The 15,598-nt window shown below is 35.9% G+C and overlaps 3 protein-coding genes across 3 annotated transcripts in view; 1 reads left to right on the forward strand and 2 right to left on the reverse strand.

Annotated features, from left to right (window-relative positions):
* Window positions 1-15,598, forward strand: part of LOC120623480 (EF-hand domain-containing protein 1-like) — an 83,321-nt gene that overhangs the window by 31,296 nt on the left and 36,427 nt on the right. The window contains exon 5 of the mRNA XM_039889517.1: window positions 12,826-12,989. Within this exon, the coding sequence (XP_039745451.1) occupies window positions 12,826-12,989 (164 nt within the window). The remainder of the gene's footprint in view (window positions 1-12,825; window positions 12,990-15,598) is intronic.
* On the reverse strand, window positions 973-4,518 carry LOC120637789. Its single transcript, XM_039909804.1, has 2 exons — window positions 3,844-4,518; window positions 973-1,426 (listed from the first exon to the last, which is right to left on the reverse strand). The coding sequence occupies exons 1-2, from the start codon at window positions 4,368-4,370 to the stop codon at window positions 973-975; spliced, it is 981 nt and encodes a 326-aa protein (XP_039765738.1). The 5' UTR covers window positions 4,371-4,518.
* LOC120623486 lies at window positions 5,321-7,264 on the reverse strand. Its single transcript, XM_039889526.1, has 2 exons — window positions 6,771-7,264; window positions 5,321-6,090 (listed from the first exon to the last, which is right to left on the reverse strand). The coding sequence occupies exons 1-2, from the start codon at window positions 7,215-7,217 to the stop codon at window positions 5,662-5,664; spliced, it is 876 nt and encodes a 291-aa protein (XP_039745460.1). The 5' UTR covers window positions 7,218-7,264; the 3' UTR covers window positions 5,321-5,661.

The following is a 15,598-nucleotide window of genomic DNA, read 5'->3' on the forward strand; positions in this document are numbered from 1 at the left end:
GCAGATAAATTGGCGGTTGACTAGTTAATTGAAATCTGAATTTTGGATGTAACATTGGAAATTTTCATAAATACGTCGCCTAAAGGGCAAATGGGTTATTAGGTATAGTTTCTATAGTAATCCTGTCCTGTTCAGTATTTAAAGTCACTACCGACAATGTGCCCAACAACACACAACACACAGCAACACACAGCGTCTACGCCGGCGAATACGAGGGCACTGATTTCTGACGACATCCGGACGTGGACGACTAACAATTAGTGCAAAAGTCCACCAACGCTCAGATTAACGTCGAACCGAGCCGAGGTCCGAGTCCTCGCAGAAGGTACCCTCGGGTCGACGTCTTCCACTTCCCCCCCGATGTCGTCGAACCCTGGGGCTCTTCTTATTGCGAGCTTTCGCGGTCGCCCCACTCCCCCGGATACGCCGTAGCAACCCCTCAGGTGGTTTTTGGCAAGTGTCCATCCGAAAATCGAGAAAGTACTTAAAGTTTTTGAGGTTTACACAAAGTTTCGGAGGCAGACAACGGAATTATTTATAAACGACAGCAAATAAACCGTAACTGCTGATATCGAAGCATTGTTTACGCCATTACACAGCATAACATCACGTTTGTTCACTCCAGAGGGCTACACAGATGTATTTTTATAAAATTTTTCAGAAGCAGTTTTTTGTCTGTTAAAAGTTTATTTTATCTTCAATCAAGTGTCCAATTACTAATGACAGAATGAGAGAAACATTTTGCACTAATCATCAGCTTAAAAAACGTTTATTTTAAATTATGAAAAGCTTAATTATAGCAAATTAAGCTTTGCGAAAAGCAGGAGAATCTGTATGGTGTACTTTATAATTTCTTCAATCCTTATACACCTCACATAGCAGATCTGCAGCAATGAACCCACTACACATGTATCCTCAGGAGATGTTAACTTTACAATGAATAATTGATAAGACTTACGTTAAGCCGTATAACTATAAGGCACTTATATAATAAAACACAATTCGTAAACCCATGAACCAATTGATTATACATGGTATACCGTAAGCAATGCCGCGCGCCGGTTGTGGTAGAGGTTTCACTGCGTAAACAATTGTATGTAGTATCCGGCAAGCCGTATACACCCTGAACAGAAGAGTCGCCAATTCTGATGAAGGCCCTGTACTCAAGTACAATGCACCTAGGAACCAAAACACCGGAATGTTCTCCAAATCGTTCAGATGGGCGCGACGGACTCTTTCTACGTCTGGATCGTCGTATTTTACAACGCCTTTGCTTGTTTTAGTGTCTTCTTCGTTGGCGAACACATTCTTCTTGCGTCGAACTCTTCCAGTTAATATTCCCATAGCGAATACCTTCAGTGCTAAAATAACCGAGTACAAAATGTACGAACGCACTTCTGGTTCATCGAATGTTACTGACACCATTTTATTTTATCTACAGTATACCCAATCACCACAAGAAATAAGCACTAAATGCTTACTGTAAATGGCTAGTTATTATTTTGTAAAGACTTGCACAGCTTATCTACCTTAGCGTAATTGTACTTATTAAGAAAAAGCAACTAGAGTATGTCTGAGTAATGTAAATCGTTTTGTATGTAGTTAATTAATTAAAACATTATTCCTGTTTATAGATGAGATATACCTATCGTACACGACTTAATACTTGTTTCGGTTGGCATAACAAGCTAGACACGTGCAAAAAATCACGTATCGCGATTATTAGCACGGCGCAAGCCGCGTCGCCGCCGCGTCGGTCGCAACTTCCCGCTTGCTATATCGCTATACATTCGATTCAGCCCCTAGTATAAAAAATTTAATTTCATATCAGTTCCATAGAAGGAACGAGAACCTTTATTTTTCATCTGAATTTAATAATCATCATCACCAACATGGCCCCTCTCAAAGGGAGGGTTTGCCCTAAATGTCTAAAAGTATAAACGTCTACTATTATTTAAATTCAATAATAACTAACTTTTTTAAATACCTACTTATACCTTGTCTAGAAGAGGCCAGGAACGCTTGATAGCTCGACTTCACTATCGGGGTGCCGAGTTCGAATATCAGCTAACTTTTCTATGTTATGTGCGTTTTAGGTAAAAAAAATATCACTTCCTCGAAAACATCGTGAGGAAACCTCACTAACTCTTGTGCGACATTTTGTGACATGCCTACTCGCGGCATTATGTTATAGTATAAAGGTATAGCTACCTCGTATTGTAATGACAGAATGGATTAACACAAAAATAGATAACAATGATAAATCGACTTGACGATTAAACGTGTGCTTAATATTATTTTTATCGTTGAATTGAATGTTGTGATTTAGGTTTTCAATGGAAATCAATCTCGAAACCTCCTTTGACCTTGTGCAAGGATCGAAATGCACAGGTACATATTTTATTTATACTTAGGTACTACGCGCACATAAATAACAAAGTAGTTACGAAATAATGTATTACTTGTACCAACATAATAATGTGGCGACCGCTAGTCTCTGCATGGTCAATTATATTACAAGGAAAATGGTTAATTATATAGCACCAGGTATAAATAAATAGTTAGATTAGTTGTTTATATATCAGTCAACATAGATCCATTAATATTTTGATTACAATTACTAAAACTATATTAGTATTTGTTAACTAAAAAGGTTTGAGTCCTTAAGGCTGCAGACGAGTTTAAGATTTAAAATTATATGATGATATTATTTTTTATGATATATATTTTTTACATCAAGATTCATGCAAAAGTCGCTATGACGACGGTCGTGTACGTACTGTTGCCCTACCACAGAATACATTAAATATAGGGGTATTAAATGCCCTTAGGAAACCCCTACACACTCACTTTATAATTTTTATAATAATGGTAGATTTGTCGTGTCGAAATTATCTTTTCTACTATTAAGACCAAGATCATCTAATAAGTTTTATTAAAATCCGTTTTGCCAACTCTTTTAGTATATAGAGGATAAATGATTATTGCGATTTAGATCTATCCCGTGGGAACTGTACATATTCCCAGGATCTAAAACAGCTTATGTTACTTATCGGCCAATATACAAGAATTCGGAAAGCCAACTTCACTATATTATTATATAGCTACATGTATGCTACTCCTGTCATGGATACTGTACCCATGAAAAAATCATGATGGATTCGTGGCACCTTTTAAATAGAACTAAGAATACCTTATGAAGAATAAAATGTAACACTCAATATTTGGTTCAATTTGGCTCCAATCATAAACATCAACTTTTGATCTATTGTCAAAACTGACCAACGGAACTGACTGAACTGACAACGGACTGAAAATATTCAGCTGAAAAATTGAGGGATTTGTATGAATACAATGTGCAGTTTCAGACATTTTGTGTCATCGGGATTAGAGATGAAACATCCGCTGTAGGTCTCAAAGCGGAGCTGTCATCATATTTTATACCGAATTCATCCGAATGTCCAACAAACTAACGTGACGCGGTGATCCTATTTTCAAAAAGCTGGAGTTCATATTGTGAATGGCGTTTTTATAAACCTTTGTAAATATCTTTTGATTTTTTTAAAGAATTACAGATGAGGAAATAAGACAAGGTTTTTTTAAAATCATTTTGTTTTACATATGGTATATATATTGTGTAACAAACAAAATCCTAACCTACACTACATATTTTATGATTATAAAAATACTGTTATGTGCTACGCAATTGTTTTAAAAATAACCTATAACAAATACAACTTAAAAGACACATTGTCATCCCTAATTTTATAAATGTAACTTCATTAATACCTATCTTCTATTAAGTCTACAAAGTCTAAAAGACAGGTTGTTTATCAAAACTACAGTGCGCTTATGTAATGAAAGACAATTTTTACACCCATAAACAAATTGATCAGGTAAGGAATTCCGTATGCAATACCACGTGCCGGTTGAGGCAGAGGTTTAACAGCGTAAACTAGTGTATGCGCTATCCTACCAGCCGCATACACTCTGAACAGTAAAGTAGCTAGCGCAGCAGATGGCTCCGTCGTCAGATACAGTGCACCCAGCAACCAGAACGCCGGAATGTTCTCCAAATCGTTTAAATGGGCGCGACGAACTCTCTCGACGTCTGGATCGTCGTATTTTACAACGCCTCTAGTCGGTTTAGCGTCCTCTTCATTCGCGAACACTTTCTTTTTATGTCTAACTATTCCAGTTAACACTGACATACCAAGCACTTTAAGAGCCAAAATACTGGAGTAAACAATATAGGATCGCACTGCGGGCTGAATTAAAGACATAGGCACCATGTTTATTTCAGTTATTGGTTTTTTTATGTCGGAACGTGCTCTCGGCGTGACTAGCTGGCACCGAGTGGCCTGACTCATAATCCTGGTTAAATCATTGATGTTATACTTACAGTGTAGAGTAGTAAATATCGTTTGTTAACTTGCAAGTCATGCTTGTTATTAATAGGATGTGTCTTCAAGTTAACAGTTTTGTTAAACAGATGAATGACGTAAACAGATAGGTAGATGCTGCTGTAAAGGTATTGGCTTATGTTATAAATGCAAAATGGTGTCCGTTTGTTACCTATGTTCAGCTAAATTACTCCACCGATCTCGAGGCAAACATATTTTGGTTGATATAAATTTGGCATTGATGCATTGTGTACTGTTACTGTCGATGGTCAAATTAAACTTTTTTTCTATGCTTTTATTATAAATTGTGAAAAAGAGTCTGTTTTTTTGTGAGTTACCTTTATTGAGCTCGCCCGAAGCACTTGATCTTAATGAAATTTAGCACATAATATAGTATACATCGTGTAGATCGACATAGGATACTTTGATCTCGGAATGGTATTCGGTCTTACTGATATTTTATTTAAAACAATAACCTTTTACTTAGCTTAACGGATAAAGCAGTCTTGACGCAATTTTAAAAAGCGGTAGCTTACACCCTGGAGATGATACTCATAGAATAATGTAGTCCCAGTAAAACAAACGGATAAGGGCAGATTAGGAAAATAAATCAATAAGCACGATCAAATTCGCGGGCAACAGTTAGTATTGCATAAATATCCATATTTATCTAATTATATATACTTAAGCCCAGTGATTTTAAAATTTTGCCTATCTACGTCAGTAGTTATAAGCCACAAATGGTAAGTCCAGACTACGATCATGGTGGAGGTCAAATCCGGTAATTATAATTCCTAAATTGTTGGAGGTCAAATCGATCAATCAAAGGCTTCAACTTTGACCAGATACCAAATTTTCAAAATTTTAAAACTTTAATGTTTTTAATTTGTATGGGACCGGATATAAAAACAAATATGACAACATCAATCGATTGTATTTTATTCCTTATAAAGATAATAAACATTTTCTTACATGAAGTAGTTACCTACCTACATACCTAAAAGATAATAAAAAAGTTTATGTATAAATCTCTTGCATACACTACGAAATGGTTTTCAGGATAGAAACACGTATCGCATACTATTGATTAGGTACAGTTACGTCAATAGATACCTACGATGTTATTTTGTTCATAATTATTTACATAAGTATCCTGTTATCAATTATCATTCAAACTGTAGTGATGACGTTTCACTTAACCATTTTAACATCAAGTAATCGACGAAATTCCATCTCCAAACCGTTTCTATCTTGCCGTTTATAGTGCGTTGATATAATGAGAGATAATCCGTACTCCCATGAACCAGTTAATTAGATAAGGAATTCCATACGCGATAGCGCGCGCCGGCTGCGGTAATGGTTTAATGGCGTAAACAATGGTATGTATAATACGACCAGCCGTAAAAACCCTGAACAGAAGTGTAGCTAACTCTGCGGAAGGTCCAGTCGTCAGATATAACGCACCCAGCAACCAAAACGCAGGGATGTTCTCCAAATCGTTTAGATGGGCGCGTCGAACTCTCTCGACGTCTGGATCGTCGTATTTAACAATTCCCTTGGTCGATTTTGTGTCCTCCACGTTCGCGAATACTTTTTTCCTGTACCGAACTCTTCCCGTCAACACTGCCATGCCCAGTACTTTAAGAGCGAGAATACCGGAATATACGATGTAAGACCGCACAGCGGGCTCGACCAATGACACCGGCACCATATTTATTTACAAAACTTGTTATATTGTTATAATGAGACGCGTGCGTTCGACGCGATGAACTGACACTGTATGATTCGAGAACTGACTACTGAGTCGAGACTTGTGTAGGACATTGAAATTCTGATGTGAATTGATGTGAAAATATTATTTGTTGTCAAGTCATGCTTGTATCTAAATTTTAATAGCTACTATGATTAGTTACTTTTATAATACATTTTAAACAGATAAGGTACTGACATATACATAAAGATATTACCAACAATAAGTTTTCTGTAAACATTATTTCTTATATATTTACTTATATTATATTTCTACTGATTTGCTATATTATGTGTCAATTCTAGCCCACACGGGTAACTTCATCAGATAAAAGTTACAAGCACATGTCACTGATACCGGTATCTACATATGATATTTGTATATATTTAGGGTCTATTGACACTATAGCATGAAAATAAAGCAAGCACCAATGAATATAAAGTATAAAAAAAACGCAAATGAAAGATCTTTAATATTTATTATTATGAATTTTATAAAAATAAAAACACATTGAATTCCGTAAATAATTACTCACAATATTTAATATTTTGTCCGTAACACCATAACCTAAACTTCACAAGACTCACTTAACTCCATACAGCCACCTAAGTCTATACAGCCGATAAATAATGCAGCACAATTTGGACACCCATGTACCATTTAATCACATACGGTATCATGTATGCAACTCCGCGAGCCGGTTGAGGTAATGGGATCACAGCGTACACCAGCGTGTGAATGACCCGGCACACTGCATAAACCCGAAATAAAAGAGTAGCCAACGCCGCGCTCGGTCCAGTTGTCAAATACAATGCTCCCAAAATCCAGAAGGCAGGAATATTCTCCAGGTCGTTGAGATGAGCACGACGTGTTCGCTCCACTAATGGGTCATCTAATTTCACCTTCCCTTTGAAAGCTTTTGCATCTTCGGGATTCGCAAAAGACCCTCTTCCTATCCGCAACAGAGACGTCAGTGTTCCCATTGCCAATAATTTCAACGCCAATATCGCTGAATACAGAATATATGTTTGAACGGTTGGGTTTGATAAATCTATTGTGGCCATTTTGATATCGCAGACAAGAAGACAGCTCACTTTAGCGGTTAATGATAGAATGTGGAAGTTGTAATATTAACGCTGCTTGGAGTTTCGCGGCGTTGATATAGCCGCCGAGTTAACGGTAAATTCTGTGGCCGGTAGAAATCCATTGTACGTATTTCATTGAAGGCTTATAAAATATAGTTTTGATACGTGGTAATATAAATTCCTCGATGTATTACAGTTTGATGTGCACTGCTTAAATCAGTGTTTTAATAAATGCGACACGAGTAAGTTAAAATTCAACATAGGTACACTAAAATACTTTATTTTAGTGTACCTATGTTGAATTTTAACTTAAAACTGCAGATTAAGTTTTACTACTTCCTTAATGATATGGCTGGGGCATATCCGTGTCAAGCAAGTGTCTAAAAATAACAGTTAGGTAGGTACCTAATCTAAAAACAGGCAGTTTCGCATACAGAGAATTCGGTACCTCGAAGGGAAACGTTTAAAATGCTTTTTACGTTATGAAATGAAATAATTTAATAAAAACAGAAATGTTATTATTAACACACTTAAAAATGCAAATAAAAAGTTTTCGGTACTATTTTGAGAATTATTAAAAATAGTGGTAACAAATAACTCTGTTACCAGTTTTTCTTGGTAGATATGGCATTCAAATACATTCATGAATATAGGAGCCATGTTATTAAACTACTTTGTTATTTTAGTACCGTTTCATGTTGATTACTGTCAAAGTAGGTAATTACTATTTATGTAGCATGCGTACCTATAACAAGATTGGAATTACTAAACAATACAATAGATAGAATTACAAACAATAAATAGACTTTGCATCGCGGATGATCTAAGGAGATTTAATATCTCCACTGAAAGAAGTTTAACTAGAGACCTTCATTATAAGCCATAAACATGTAACGTGGATTGTTATAAATACAATTAGCGGACGCGACCTAGTCTGGGGAAATATATAATGCCAGTAAGTTATACAATAATCTCTAAGTAATAAGTACTTCTGGAATACGCAGATTACATAAGTTTTTCTCATAAGAAATAATTAATTATACGGTATTCTATTTTTATTACCTGTCGTATGTATAAGGTAAATGCGAAACTTAGACTTTTGAACGTAAGGTACGCCGTAAAATCTTCTTTTCATACAGAGAAACAGGACCAACCATTACCGGCTATACTTTGAACTAGAACAACTGATTATGGTCAACAAATTACAGCATCTTAGGTGGGTGGGATATGAAGAGAGGATACTGAACAATTATAGAGGGGCTGAATTATACATCATCCATCAGAAAAAGAAAAACTCAAAGGTAGGAAAAAAGGAAGGTAGAAAAAGGTGGATTGATTGTGTGCAAGAGGATCTACACACGATTGGAAAGTTGAAATTTTGGAAGAAGTTATCCCTTGAATGTGAACCCTTGCTTGACAATCATAACGATCAAACTATTCCTAACCCACTAGAGGGTACGAGTCTCCTCTCAGAAAGAAAACCGCTTAGATTCCTTCACGCTGGCAAGGTGCTGATTTGTAGACCTCACACGCCTTTTTAGCATGTTTTGGAGAGCTCTCAGGCAGGTTTCGTCACAATGTTTTCTTTCACCGTTAAGCAAATGATATTATAATAGCTTGAATTAGCAAAAAGTTAGAGGCGCGTGCCGGATAACCTTTTAAAAATATCTTATGACCACCTATAGGATGCAAGCCCTATATCATCCATAAATTTCAACAAGATCGGTGCAATGGTTGGACCGAACGTACGTTGCAAACAAACAAACAGACACACTTTTACACTTTCGTGCGGAAGTGGTAAGTTTCGAAAGTTAGTCTCTAAATTGTGGTAAGTCTCGAAACAAGTATGTACTTGTTTTCGAAACTTACCACTGCGGAACGTTGAACTCATTGGATAATTTTGAATAATAATATTCGTCGAGCACTGGCGCCGGCAGCGATTGCGAATTCAATTTACATGCTAATAAATACAGAGTGTTTCCAATTTTTGTTTAAATTTTTGTTTTAAAAATATCCATGTAAAAAAAGACGTAAAGTGATGTGATGTAAAGTGAAGGCTAGATAATAGTGAAAGTTAATCGATTACAAATAAACAAACCTTTCCACTTTATAATATTAGAATAGATGTAAAGGTTTTTTCTTAGTAGGGCTGAATAATAATCACTTAAATTTTGAAACAGGTCCTCCCTTAATAAATTTAGTTTAATTGTTTCATTAAACTGTATCCACTGGCTTGGCTGTGCGTGTCTTGTCAGTCAGTTATCACGCCACGGTACCTACTGTTTAACTGACTAAAGAAAAACCCAACTGAAAAGAGAACCCTCTCGATCCTCCTACCTTGAAAAGGTTCGCGATTTGATTCGTCTTTATTAAAATGTGTGACTATAATGTACTGGGCATAGACATTTTTGAGGACCTTCCTGGCGCACTTGTGAGAGCTGTAGCGTTTCGCTGTTGATTTGCTGTCATATTTTCAATAATTCCTGTGTGGAATCAACATACTGCAACATCAACATACAACATCTGAAACTGTGTACTTCTTTAAATGACGAAGTCATGCCCAAACGTAATTACATAAAAAATATATTTATAAACATCATATAGTTAAAAAAGGCGAAGTTTCTTCGATTCTTTTATATGCTTAGTAAAGTTCGTTCCACTGAGAAGTCTTTCTTAAAAGTTAATTTCAACGTCTATTTGTATTGAGCCTATTGGGTTTCTGTTAGCAAAGAAAGGTATTTATTTACCTCAGGAGAGGTTGTTTGAGTTGATTGTGCATCGTCTTAAGAAATATTGTATTGAGCCTTTTCGAAAAGGATCTTTATTAACCACCGACACGAAAACGACCGGGTGTTATAAGTTTGACGTGTCTGTGTGTGTGTGTGTGTCTGTCTGTAGCATCGTAGCGGCCGGACAGATGAACCGATTTTGATTTTGATTTTATGTTTGAAAGGTGAATTAGTCGGAAGTGTTCTAAGCTGTTTGTTGAAAATCGGTCGAAGATGGCCGCCACCATAAAATGCCAAATTACATTATTTTTTCACAACTCAATCAGTATTGATATGAAATGAAAGAGCTTTAGTAGAATACTGTGACAAGGTTTAAATCCAAGATGGCCTTCACCAGAAAACGGTTAATTACCTACATGGATCGGGGGTTTTAAAATATTTGTATTGTACCTATTTATAGTTTGAAGATAAAATCGGATTTATCTAAGTCGGTAAGTACATTTCACATAAAAAATTTTGAATATAACGTGTAGGAGCCTCAAGCAACATATAATTCCGTTGAAATTCAGTTTGCCGTTGCCTTGTTGGTAACAAGATGCCTATTATACGCCTATCAAGCGGTTGGCGGCAGCTGTGTTCTCATGTAACATTGCCTCACAATTCACGTCAGATACGTTGTTATAATTTACGTTAAGTTTGGTATAAGATAGCAATTGAACGAAAATCCAACGAACAAACACAATTATAATATTATAAGGTTCGACGACATCATTCTTAGTATACGTTTTAACTTACCACCCTGGCTGGCTTTTTTCTTTCTTTTAAGCGACCTGGTTTTGATCATCAGCGAAGAAATTTTGGTAATGTTGACTTTCTGAATTTCCACACCATGGAAATACTATGATGAGTGGTACATGAAGCGGCGATAGCCCAGTGGGTAGGACTTCGAGTTTTTAATCCCAACATCTTTAACTTTTTACGATCTAAGATAACATCGTGAGGAAACCAGCATACCTGAGAGTTTTCCATAATGCTCTCAAAAGTGTGTTAAGTCCACCAATTCGTACTGGGCCAGCGTGGTGGACTTCTCTTTGTGGGAGGACATCCGTGCCCTGTCGTGGGCCGGTAACGGGTTGATAGGATGAGAGTAGTATTTTAACCTAGTTGTCCAAAATAAAACAAATAAATCGTTTCACAAACCTGACCCTTTGGGGTTTATTTTTTCAACGAATTCACTGTGTTCGCTTATGTCAAAATGTAGACTTGTTCTTGGCTAATTACGAGTACCATTCTGTGAACTCGTCCAGCTATTTAACGCTCCGGTGCAATGTAATTATCCAGATTAGGTATAGCAGGAACTATTTATTTTTCTTTCTATTCAGGATAAATTTACGAATCCGCTATATATGGAGATAAGAGTTACCTACTATATATTTCTGTAGTCTAGCGGTGCGGCGTTAGAGAGAGTTGACTTTCGAACGATAAAAATAACAATAAGATAATCCTTACAAGAATTGCAACTTTGAACGACTTCGAACGACGACGAAGGACGACGAAAGTATTTTAAGAATCTAGAATAGGGTTTCCGAAATGACCATGTATGTAGGTCCTACTACTAGATGAAGGGCATCAAAAGAGTCTCCAAAACCTAAAAAAACCAACTTAACAAGACGAGCAGTCCGGTAATTCTTAACTATGCTGTAGCGCGTTTATATTGCTCGGTGATTGCCTTTATCGTGCAAACATCAACGCGGCTAGGTACAGAGTATGGTAAACGTATGCCCTAGATTAGATGTTAAGGGAGATTTGTTGTTTGGCTACAGTGAATAAAGATCGGCACTATCGTTAACAATTGTTAACAGATCTATCGAATACTTCTTTTATTTATTACTATAAGCTAAATTAAGGATGATTTTTTTTATTTGCTTAAATTGCTTTCATGAACTAACATTAAATGCTAGCCCAGATACTAAAAGTGTGGTATAAACATGGCGTGATATATTTGAAATGTATTCTGTCTTAAAGTGATTCATCCCTACTTCCCTATCCCTACTAATATTATAAATTTCAATGTTAGTTTATTTGTAACGCTTTCACGCAAAAACTGCTTAACCGATCCTCATAAAACTTTGTACACATATTCTTGGAAGTGTTAGCAATAATATAGAATTATTTTTATCCCGACATTAACCTCTTCTTTTGGGAGAGGGGATGAAAGTGTTTGACGATTTTACACCATAACTCCGACAAATTATAACCGATTTAAATAATTATTTTTGTACTATAGAGGTTATAATGTGTTTAATATTGCCCAAACTTTGTGTAGATCTGATGAATCTGGTTGGGGATAGAGGACAGAACTCCTCAGCGGACAGCAGCAAACCCCTCATTTAAGGCATTTAGCGATACTGAAAACTTAAATTTTTTTAGAACTACAACTAAATTTAAATACTACGACAATACATACTAATATCTATGTATTACTACTTTATTTAAATTATCTATGTATTAGTATCTATACATTTTAGTGTTTATGTATATATTATTACACTCTTCCGTTCTCTTGCTCTAAGTCCTTTCTACAAAGGTTGCCTTTAAGAGATTGCTTGCAGCAATAAGGCCGCCTTTGCATGTCTACATTATTTACTGTTTCATGAATGTTTTATGCCTATATGTATGTTTACGTGCAAACCGTCTTCTAAATTGAATGCCACATCAAAAACAAAATCAAACGCAAACGAAGTCGCGGGCAACAGCTAGTTAACAATAATTTAAAGAATGTTATAATTATTCAACGTTGTTATTTACACAGTTGTTTTATAATATTTTAATAATTAATAATGTATTTGATTACACAGGAATGGTTAGAATCTCAAGGCGTAGAGCTGTCGAAGGAAGAGGATTTACCTGTAGACTCTTACACTCAAAAAGAACACTGGAAAGCAACGCAGCCACCGAAGAGGGTGAAATCACACGCTGATCCCTTAAGAAGGTTCCTAGAATACGACGGTAAAGTGCTTACGTAAGTACTGTAGGAAGTTGTTAATAAATGTTTTAAAAATAACTATCAATATCTAACTACGAGTATCTATCAGTAACATTTTTAAGGTGGGCCCGCCGTATTCTTATGCGAATGATTTTGTACTTCTTCTTACATTATCTTATTTTATATGCCTACAATTAATAGTTCCGTGGGATATTTTTTTTTTGTAAAGAACAGTCTTGGTTCTGCGATTTGATACATCGGCCGGGCTGTTCTTCCTATACACATAGATAAACTAAAACTATAAAATTAAAACACTTATAATAAAAAATTATAATCTACTAAGTGTTATTGAATCGCTTGAGGCCACTCTGGATGGAGTTTACCATGTCGGTGTAAGATTGCAAGGCAGTTCTATTTCGTATCAGACCGCAGTTAATAGGGGGACGCCCCAAGGTGCCTGCAAAGGAACTCATGGTCCGGAGAAGTCTCAAAGAGAAGAGAAGTCATTCCCAGAATAGATGGTCAAGGGTTTGGCTGGTGGAGTTGTCGCACGGGCACTTATCGTCAATTGTGACATGGGAGCGGTTTAGTTTTAGTAGTGTTTGTTGTATGCGTGTCCAGTGAGAGCCTGCGTGAGCGTGAACGAGATATCCGTGCGCTGGAAGAGCTCGCGGATATCCATGATAATAGGCAGCTGTCGCTTAGTGCGCCTCGCTCTCATATCGGCTCTTTATAAATAGCTTCCTATATTTGTCTAATAATTTATTATTCGACTCTAGGATCTCAATTGTAACTTTTGGGTTGGATAACAAGAAGTTTAGCAAAGCGGTTACTGTTTTTTTGAAATAACAATCTTTTAGCCGAAAAGACGGCAGATTGGAGCAGGTGGCAGTGACCCTGCTTTCCGGGCCCAAGGCTGTGGGTTCGATTCCCACAACTGGACAATGTTTGTGGGATGAAAATAAATATTCAGTGTGAGGTTATAAGTATTTATGTATTTTATCAGTTTTCCTAGCACCCATAACACAAGCTACGCTCACTTTGGGGCTAGATGGCGATGTATGTTTTGTCGTAATATATTTATATTTATTTAAATATAATTTCCGCGTGCTCTGTATAAATAAAATCGCAATTTATTATAAACTAGGCTAATAAACAGCTTACTACTTACTAGTAACCGGACCGGTAGAGAAGATAGAGTGGGACACCTTAGTAAAAAAAATAGCAAAGACATGAAACCAACGGAATATACATACTTTAGATTAATTGCTCGTAATTATAACCTTCTTAGTACCAACATATTTACATATGTTATAATATGTAAATATGTTGGTACTAAGAATAGGTAATATGTATGTATGTATTTAATATGTTAGTTTAGGTTGTATTGTCACGCCACTAGCGCCTTCACGCGTTTTGTGAATATTGTTCACAAGGTTGGAACGTTTGGTATGAATTATCTAATGCAGTTCCGTGTATAAGTTATTTTCTTATATATTTTCTTTTAAATAACTTTAATGCATAAGAAAGGATAAAAGCGCAGGACAAAAAACATAATTTTGTAGCAAAAGGCCACCTTTTCACTTGTAGTGATCTCTATCGGGCTACCTTTGCGTATCGAGCTAATAAGACACTTGTGAGACGGGTGACAGCAATACATTCAAAAATACTACGATATATACTACGATATATATTACGATATATACTACGACAATACACACATCGCCATCTAGCCCAAAAGAAAACGTAGTAACGTGTTATGGGTACTGAGATAGCTGATGAATATTTTTTTATGAATATAATACACATAAATACTTATAATATACAGATAAACACCCAGACACTGAAAAACATTCATGTTCATCACACAAACATTTTCTAGTTGTGGGAATCGAACCCACGACCTTGGACTCAGAAAGCACTGCCCACTGCGCCACTCGGCCGTCATTGACACTATTATATTAACACTAATAACTGCATTCTAGATAACATATAAAATAATAAAATAATAAAGATAAACATAAAACATATCCATATACATATATACAAAGTGCACTGTTTGTACAACAGCATGAAAAAAAATTGGTTTAGATAAAAATTTATAGCGACACATTATGTTCTTACACGATATATTAAAAACGCTAAAGATTGCGAATTTCCATAGATATGGTTATAGATATCTTTTCCATTAGTAATAATTGACGGACCAAGCAGATGTCCCACCTGATGGTGAGTGGTAGTATAAACAAACAAGCCTTTACTGTGCATGCAAATAGAACTTTCTGCTATATGCCACACTGTGTCCATCAATTTGAGACGTAGGTGTTAAGCCTCATATTCTTGTAATTACACTGGAATCCATATCCTTCAGACCGGAATACATCTTAATGATATTAATAATTGAGAACATTTTCTTTTTTATTACAGCAATATACATATATCTTAATATATATAAATCTCCTGTCACGATGTTTGTCCGCGATGGACTCCTAAACTACTTAACCGATTTTAAATTAAATTGGCACACCGTGAGCAGTCTGGTCCAACTTAAGAGATAGGATAGCTTAGATCATTAATTATAGTTGCAATTTTATTTTATTGCAAATTATTTGTCTATAATTAATTGACAGTCACATGTTACATAT

This window comes from Pararge aegeria, chromosome 4 (genome assembly GCF_905163445.1).
Source record: "Pararge aegeria chromosome 4, ilParAegt1.1, whole genome shotgun sequence".
Taxonomy (NCBI): domain Eukaryota; kingdom Metazoa; phylum Arthropoda; class Insecta; order Lepidoptera; family Nymphalidae; genus Pararge; species Pararge aegeria.